Raw genomic sequence first — 8404 nt, 5'->3', positions numbered from 1 at the left:
CATGGCTCTAACTCTTGAAGAAGGAAAAGCACTCATCACCAACGTAGTCTTAGCCCTAGAACACATGGAGCTTGGAGCAGTGATAATAAGTCCGTCTGATTTTCATGGAGTTCATGAACAATCACCACATCCATATTGAGGAGATAGCTCGCTCAGGCTACTGAACTCGACAACTCCAAACGTCAGACATCCGCCGCCTATACCTACCGTTTAGGTGGCACCAGCGAGATCCAGCTAAGGTAAGGAACTTCGTGTCGCGGCTGCTCCACTCTCCTGCGGTCTTTTGAACTGAACTTCGTTGCCTTCCCGCAGCAAAGCATGATTTCAAAGGATCGTTACCTTTGGAATGGGTACCTTGCTGATCGGTAGCTTTGCTTTCGAAGAATTATGACTGTTAAGGAACAATGAAATATTGAGGAACCGGTTAAGCATATTGGAAAAATCTATCATGTTGAAGACATGAAGGAATTTAAGAAAGTTACTCAAGAAAAAGGTAAACCTGTTGAACAAGTCATTAATAAAAAAGTAGATATATTTAGTATTTATTAGCATGAAGACGAGCTGAGGTAGACGAAGAATAAATTTAAGCATCACCAAGAGAATTTCAACCGAGATCTTCGGAGGTGCATTCATCATAATGAAAAGGCTATATCTTATCTCCCTGAAGAAGTAGATGGGTTGAGTATCTTCGGAGGTGCATTCATCATAATGAAAAGGTTATATCTTATCTCCCTTAAGAAGTAGATGGGTTGAGTCATGCCGTGAAGAATCTTGATAAACATTCTCGCATGATAGAAACCCAATGCTTGCAAATATCTTTTTTTAGGGGGAAAAGCTAAGTTTTATTGATCAAATGCCACTTGAAGTGGGATATAATAAGGATCATGGGGTTGAAAACCAAACATGGCGCCCCTAGTCTAAAGAATTCAAAAACTCAGCTAAACTATCTGCTTCTTTATTTGCCGTTCGTCCTTCGAAGGTAAATATCTGAAACTCAATCGTTGACTCTTGGCCAACTTGAGAAAGATAATATTATTTCTTCTAATTGGATTGACACTCTTAGTGGTAAAATGACGCAGGACCCAAAGGACCTGAATGGTATGAGAGGGAACGAGCATTGGAGAGGAGAGAAAGTTAGAGTCAAACCCAAGAAGATGAAGAACTCCTCAACAACGATCCAGACTAAGAAGAGCCAGCTCAACAAGATGCACAAGATAATGAAGCAGAAGGGGAGAATAACAAAGACCATCGATGAAAACATGATAATAACGTAGAAGAAGCTAGCCCAGGATCTATGTTGGGAGCTGCTAGATCCGCCGCCTCGCGAGCCGTTGGATCTGACATAGATGTAGCGGGCTGAACGTCTTTTGTCCACTCTGCAACAAAGATGTTGTTGCAGAAACATTTGTAACAGAGATTGTGTTGCGAAAATTTTATGCAACAAAGACTGAGTTGTGGATTTTTTCGCAACAGAGGCAACAGAGGTCTTGCGGGGTTTTTTTTACAACAAAGGTCTTGTTGCGGAATTTTTTTTTTTTGCAATAGAAGTTGTGTTGTGGATTTTTTTTCACAACAACAATGATGTTGGAACGGCGCCTTGCCGTCATCAGTGTCGAGATGAAGAAGAAGGCCGCAGGGCCATGGCCTTGTCTCTTCTCACCGGAGGCAGTCACGAGCTCCCTTGCGAACTCTGCACGAATATGGAGTTGTGTGGTGAGCATCTCAGAAGGGAGCGATGTGTGAAAGGAAAGGAAACGAGAGAGATGACCATGAGACATGGATAAGGTTTCTTCGATATAGGAGTAGTAGTCATGGAGTCACGGAAAGCCTCAAGAAGAAAAGACTACGCGGTCTCTCTAGAGAGATGGGGCCTTGGGACACGCGTCCAGCAACCGACGTGACTGACAATCAGGCTGTAATCCGCCGGTTGGCGGATCATAGTGGCCGCGTCCGCCACCTTCGCTGCATGACAAACGTCCAATTGATGGCTTGCATTGACGTTCTTTGTCGAACGCGCTTCCGAAACAGAGGCTATGTTTCAGAAAAATATGCAATGTTACAATGGTCTATGACAGGTCTAGTTTTTGCAACAAAACCTATGTTACGGAAATTTTCTGCAACAAGACCTCAGTTGCAGAAAAAATACAACAAAACCCTAGTTATATTCTTTTCCGCAACAAAACCGCCGTTACAAAAAAATCTGCAACAAGACATGTGTTGCAGTTCTGGAGGCACGCTCGGCTGGCCTAATGCGGCAATCTGACGGCTCGCGAGCCGGCTGATATTTTCTGATCTTTCAAAAATATCAGCCGGCGGATGCGTAGCAGGCCCCTTTGCCAAATGTGTCCCAAGCAGAAAATCCAATGTTTTTTTGCATCCAAAATCATTGATTTTTTTCTTTAAAAACACCTCCCATATATATTAATGAATTAACAAGTTCTTACAATCGTTCATTACAGAATCAACCACGCAGGGCGGACACTATTACATAATCATTGATTTTAGACTCACATGCATACACAAACAAACATAAAGCAAATTTATTTTCTTTCTGTGGTGCATGTCCGTTCATGCGCACTGCACGGACGATCTAGAGTTCTAGGCCGTTTGGGTTTGGTACAACTAACTGTAACAACATGAGCAAACAAACAGAGACGTAAGGTATACTCCTAGATCACATGCGTCCTCAGCTCTCTCATGCCTTGCCATCCCTTTCTCATGCTTAACTACTAATCTGCATCCACTTACAGTGCTAATTAAGGGAGATGCATTTGTGCCAGTCAGAGAGGTGGATTGGATCTATCAAACCTGCCAAACCGACACCGGCCCACCCACCAGACACAGACGTCTGCTAGTCCTCCAAAAAACAAGACTTGGCATCAGTGACATTAACGACAAAGAAAAGATGCTACTCACAGTATTCACCAGATTGATGATGCAGACAGAAGAACAAGAAGAAGAATGGCACAGGCTCAAGCTACAGCCAGGCATCATCATCATAATCACATACCTCATCAGTTAGTTACTTACAGAGAACATCAGATCATGGCTAGCAGAGATATCCCACATCGCCCTGTACAAGAGAAAGGTGCTGTGCTGGGCTCTCCCTCACACCACACCTGCTAGTAGGGTTGCAACAACCAACAAAAGGGCAAGATATCTCATGCCCTTTGCACCATGGCAATTTGCCGCTCTATAATCTATATACATGCGCCTACTATATGTGCCGGACATGTCTACTCGGCCGAATGGCCCTCCATATCCAGGCACATTCCTTGTTAGTGCCTCCCCATGTTCCTGAACTTGTCCTTCATATCCACCTGCGCACAGGAACCATCATTTCAGCCTCGGACGTGGTACAAACCCGAAGACAGACCGTGTCAGAAACCAAGGAATACGTACCGTCGATCTGTCTTGAAACACGTCCGGGTAGGCGATCTTGATGTCCTTCCAGTTGCCTTTACCGTACCTTCAGCAGCAGCAGACGAAAATACACCATCAGGAAGAAGTGAAGCAGAGGTTTCTCTAGGGGAGCTCTATTTTCGAAGTGAAAAGTAAGAGCGAGAAAAGACACCGTACTTGTCAACCCCTTCGATCAGGGTTCTCTCTTGTATCTCGGTCCATTTCTTTCTTGTTTTGTATGGAACTGCGGGCGGAGGCCTCATCCTCCTTTCGTAATTCGGTAACCGGCGCTGATGTGGCGGCCTTTCAGAGTCGGAGTCGCCAGAATCCCACTGCATTTACAAGATGGCGGCATACGATCAGGAATACTGCACCAAGTGCAACCCAGAAAACAACCTTCAAGACGATCAATACTAAACTGGATTTTCTTGTGTCTGCTAGCAGAGTTAAACTGCCAAATTTAAAGACGATAGTCGACAACCAGACATGTGCATTTTCAGCAAGCGTTTTTGTTGCAGATGGTGGGAAGTCTGTAGCTCAAATCTGTGGTCAGGCATTTATGTGATTATCTAAATTTGTACTTTCTAACAATATCAGGGGTTTACTTTGAGAAAACAGATATGAGATCCCTACACTGCCCTTTGCAGAGAACATCAAAATAGGAGCACGACATATTAACAAAGTGTTGACAATAACAATATGACCTAACACGATGCAAGTAGATCACACAGAACTCATTCCTCATGTACAATCAAACTTATCCATGAATAACTATGACAAGATTTATGCTAAAATGAGTTTTTATTATCCTCAAAGATAGAGAGCTAAGAAAGCTTATATGCTACCCACAGCCCCACACCAAAGTTGCTAGAAGCTGAGTGAAATTCGAACGCTATCGAGCAATTTAAACACGCATAAGCCTTGCAGCATCACATCTTGAACAGAACGTCAATAAAAGCAAAAGTGAAAGCACCTGATAAACGATTGCACTAGGTTTCCTCTCCATAAGACTAGGCTTAGGACCTGTTACTGGATGGCTCTTGTTATGGTCAGGGGCAGCCTGTCCGGTGACATGAGAAGACGTAGCTTGCTCCTTGCCCTTGGTTGCTGCGCTTGTTACCGGCTTTTCAGGAATTCGAGCATCGGTCGTTCTTTCTACTGGCTCTTGTTGATGTCGAGCGCAATCCTCTTGGGCAAGGCTAGCTTCTCCTTTTCCCCTACCAAGATGAGCTTCATCATCTTGCTGAGCACGATCACCCTCGTTCGCACCACTTGTGCTGGGCGCATTGGCCGCCTCATCAACTTGAGGAGCCTTGGATGGATCTTGCCCAAGCTTGCCTAAAATCTCACGCGCCGTCGACTCCCCTACTGCATCAACCAACAAAATTGCGTTAATGGAGATGTAATTTTTTTTCTAGCTATCTCAAAACGAGATCAGAATTCAGGACCCAGAGTCGGAGGAGGTTCGCTCAACATGATCCATGGAAATTCTGAGATTGGGAATTCTCAAGGAGATCTGGATAGGAAGGAAAGGGAATGCGGCGCTCACCGAGCCGGCGAAGCTTCTTGCGCGTGTCCTGGTCGGCGTTCGCCCACGTGTCGAGGGCTCCGGCGCCGGCGATCCGGTCGGCCTCGAGCTCGAGCTCGGAGGGAGGGAGGCTCTCCCACTCGGCGTCCACGAGGCGCCTGAGGGCGGCCACGTCGTCGCGGACGACGGCGAGGTGGTCGGGGAAGCAGGCCGCGACGCCAGGGTCGGCGAGGACGTCGCGGGCCTTGCGGAGGACCTCGCCGGAGCCGTCGGCGTCAGAGCCCGACAGGGCGGCGTCGAGGGCGCGGAGCGCGATGGCCTTGCGCAGGCGCGGGGAGGTGTGCGGGGAGACGGGCGGGAGGGCGGCGAGCAGGCCGGCGAGGAGGGAGTGGGGGACGCGGCGGTTGCCGGCGACGAACTCGAGCACGCGGAAGGCGTCGGCGGCGGCCAGGGGCGGCATGGTGGTGCTGGCCTGCTGGGTCGCCCGGGCCACCATCTCGCTCCCATTCTTTTTGTTGGGTTGGGCTCGGTCTGGGCTTGCGTATGGGCTTCGGGTTCCGCCCAACTCCGTTTCCACTGGCTCCCATTGCAGTCCAGCTCAGTGGCACTGAGCTTCAGTGAGTGAGCGAGAGATTGCGCCATGGCCGCTACCACCACCGACGCCGCCGCCGCCGGCCTGGTCCTCCTCCTCCTCATCTCCCACCTTGCGGTGGCGGTGGCGGTCGCCGGCGACCCTCTCCTCCTCGCGTGTGGCGCGCCAGCCGCCATCACCCTCCCCGACGGCCGCGTCTTCCTCCCGGACTCCAATGTCTCCATCTCCCCTCCCCACGCCTCCCGCACCACCACCACCACGGCGTCCTCGCCGCTCTACTCCGCGGCGCGCGTCTTCTCCGCCGAGGCCACCTACTCCCTCCCCGTCCCCCGCTCGCCCCACCGCCACCTCCTCCTCCGCCTCCACTTCCCCCAGCCCGCGCAGTTCGCCGTCGCCGCGGGTGACCTCGAGCTCGTCTCCGTCCCCCGTCCGGCCTCTCGTGCAACCAGGGGTCGCCACCGCTACCGCGAGTACCTGCTGCCGCACCGCGGCGGCGGCCTCCTGCGCCTACTCATCTCGCCGCGCCCCGGCTCCCTCGCTCTCCTCAGCGCCGTCGAGCTCTTCCCGGCGCCCGACGCCCTGCTCCCGCTCCCGCTCAACCCGCCGGAGCCTTTCCGGCTCGCCGAGACCTTCTACCGCGTCAATGCCGGCGCGGCGCGCGGGGAGGCCTCGCTCAACGACTCCTTCTGGAGGCTGTGGGAGGGGGACGCCGCGTACCTCCTCAACCCCGCGGCCGCGCGCTCCGTCTCCGTCGACCCGGCCAGCGTCCGCTACCCCGCGGGGGCCGGCCCGCCGTACGCCGCTCCGGCCGCGGTGTACGCGGACGCGCAGGAGATGGCCGACGCAGGGGTCGGCAACCAGCGGTTCAACCTGTCGTGGGCGTTCCCCGTCGACCCGGGCTTCCGCTACTCCGTCAGGCTGCACCTCTGCGACATCGTCGGCCGCAACTCCACCGACCTGGTCTTCGACGTCTACATCAACGGCGACGCCGTGCTCAGCTCCTTCGATCTCTCCGGCAAGCTCGGGCTGTTCAACGCCTACTTCGTGGATTTCATCGCCGCCGTCCCGCCAGGGTCCGAGAAAATCTTGCTGCAGCTTGGGCCGCCTCGTCTGTCATACTCGAAGCCGAACGCCATCCTCAATGGCGTCGAGATCATGAAGCTCGGCGACCAGGAGACGGTGCGCCGTGCCGACACCCTCAATACTGCTCCGGCGGGATCAATGGCCGCGCGCAAGAAGAAGATTGCAGTTGTCACCGCCGCAACCACCGGCGGAGCAATGCTCATCACCATCTGCATCGTGGGGGCACTGCTGCTCTTCAGGCATCGCCGAAGGAGCAAGAAACAACGGCGGTCCCTCAGCCGGCTGCCGTCCTCCTCCATAGGCCTCCACACGCACACCGGCATCTCGGCATCCAAGGTCTCAGCCGCGAGAAGCCACAGCCGCCCGTCCTCAGGGCCGTCCCTCAGCATCGGCCAGATAAGGCGGGCGACCAACGACTTCGACGAGGGCCGGGTGGTCGGCGTCGGCGGGTTCGGCAAGGTGTACAGGGGGGTCCTGGAGAACGGCACGGCGGTGGCCGTGAAGCGCGGGAACCCGCGGTCGCAGCAGGGCCTGCAGGAGTTCCGCACGGAGATCGAGATGCTGTCCAGGCTCCGGCACCGCCACCTGGTGTCCCTCATCGGGTACTGCCACGAGGACAACGAGATGGCGCTGGTCTACGAGTTCATGGCCGGCGGGCCGCTCCGGCGCCACCTGTACGGCGCTCCCGGCGCGCCCGCCACGCTCCCGCCGCTGTCGTGGAAGCAGAGGCTCGAGGCCTGCGTCGGCGCGGCCAAGGGCCTGCACTACCTTCATACCGGCGTCTCCGAGACGATCATCCACCGGGACGTGAAGACCACCAACATCCTCCTCGACGGGAGCCTCTCCGCCAAGGTCTCCGACTTCGGGCTGTCGATGCCGGCGCCGGCCGTCGACGAGGCGGCGCATGTGAGCAACAACGCGGTGAAAGGCAGCTTCGGGTACCTGGACCCGGACTACCTCAGGCGGCAGACGCTGACGGACAAGTCGGACGTGTACTCCTTCGGCGTGGTGCTCCTGGAGGTGCTCTGCGCCAGGCCGGCCGTCGACCCGGCGCTGCCCCGCGAGCAGGCGAGCCTCGTGGACTGGGCGATGGTGGAGGGGCGGACGCTCGGCGGGCTGGAGAGGGTGATGGACCCCCGGCTCGCGGGCGGCGTCGGCGCCGCCTCGCTGCGCAAGTTCGGCGAGACCGCGGAGAAGTGCCTCGCGGAGTACGGCGCCGATCGGCCGGCGATGGGCGACGTGCTGTGGAGCTTGGAGTGCGCGCTCCGGCTGCAGGAGGCGTTCCTGAGCTCCGGCGGCGAGGGGAGCAGCGGCATTGCGTACGGCGGGCAGGGGCTTCCGGGCAGGGTTCCTCTGGTGGGTGGCGATGGTGAAGACGGTGCAGATGCTGGGGTGGCAACAAGGGTCTTCTCACAGATATTGGATCCAAGGGGAAGGTAGATTGTAAGGTTGGATGCTGCTGCTTGGGGGGTGGCCTGACAATTGACAAATCTGACTACTTCTTCTGCGGTTCACTACAGGTTCAGTTTGAGTGTCTCTGTTGAAATTGCTGGTGTTCTGGTTGTAAGATGATGATGCCTCCAGTGTGATTGAATGAGCGCTTCATGTATTCGCTCATATCCTTGCCTTCAGTTGCAGCTTGAAACGAGTGGAGCAGAGTTGCCTTGAGTTGGAGATTCAAACGAGTCAAGCACGGCACTTGTTTCCCTCCTTTTTCTTTTGCTATTTCTGGAAAACAAGTTCAGAAACACCCAAACGAGCATCAGTTTCTCTTATGAGCTGAAAAGCATGTGCAATTT

The 8404-nt window shown here is 54.0% G+C and overlaps 1 protein-coding gene and 1 pseudogene across 2 annotated transcripts; one reads left to right on the top strand and one right to left on the bottom strand.

Moving 5' to 3' along the window:
• Positions 1–2950: 2950 nt before the first annotated feature.
• On the bottom strand, positions 2951–5451 carry LOC125535455 (uncharacterized). 2 transcript variants are annotated; one of them, XM_048698503.2, is made up of 5 exons: positions 4952–5451; positions 4376–4770; positions 3580–3734; positions 3403–3469; positions 2951–3320 (listed from the first exon to the last, which is right to left on the bottom strand). In XM_048698503.2, exons 1-5 carry the CDS (start codon positions 5424–5426, stop codon positions 3279–3281), a joined length of 1134 nt encoding a protein of 377 aa, XP_048554460.1. In that variant the 5' UTR covers positions 5427–5451; the 3' UTR covers positions 2951–3278. The 2 variants fall into 2 exon arrangements, with proteins under 2 accessions (XP_048554460.1, XP_087399143.1); XM_087543017.1 differs by having other exon boundaries at positions 4376–4767.
• A 110-nt stretch (positions 5452–5561) lies between these two features.
• LOC125535453 (receptor-like protein kinase THESEUS 1 pseudogene) lies at positions 5562–8236 on the top strand (annotated as a pseudogene).
• Positions 8237–8404: the final 168 nt, after the last annotated feature.

This window comes from Triticum urartu, chromosome 2A (genome assembly GCF_056163025.1).
Source record: "Triticum urartu cultivar PI428250 chromosome 2A, HENAU_Tu73, whole genome shotgun sequence".
NCBI lineage: Eukaryota > Viridiplantae > Streptophyta > Magnoliopsida > Poales > Poaceae > Triticum > Triticum urartu.
This window is presented reverse-complemented; position numbering and strand designations above follow the sequence as displayed.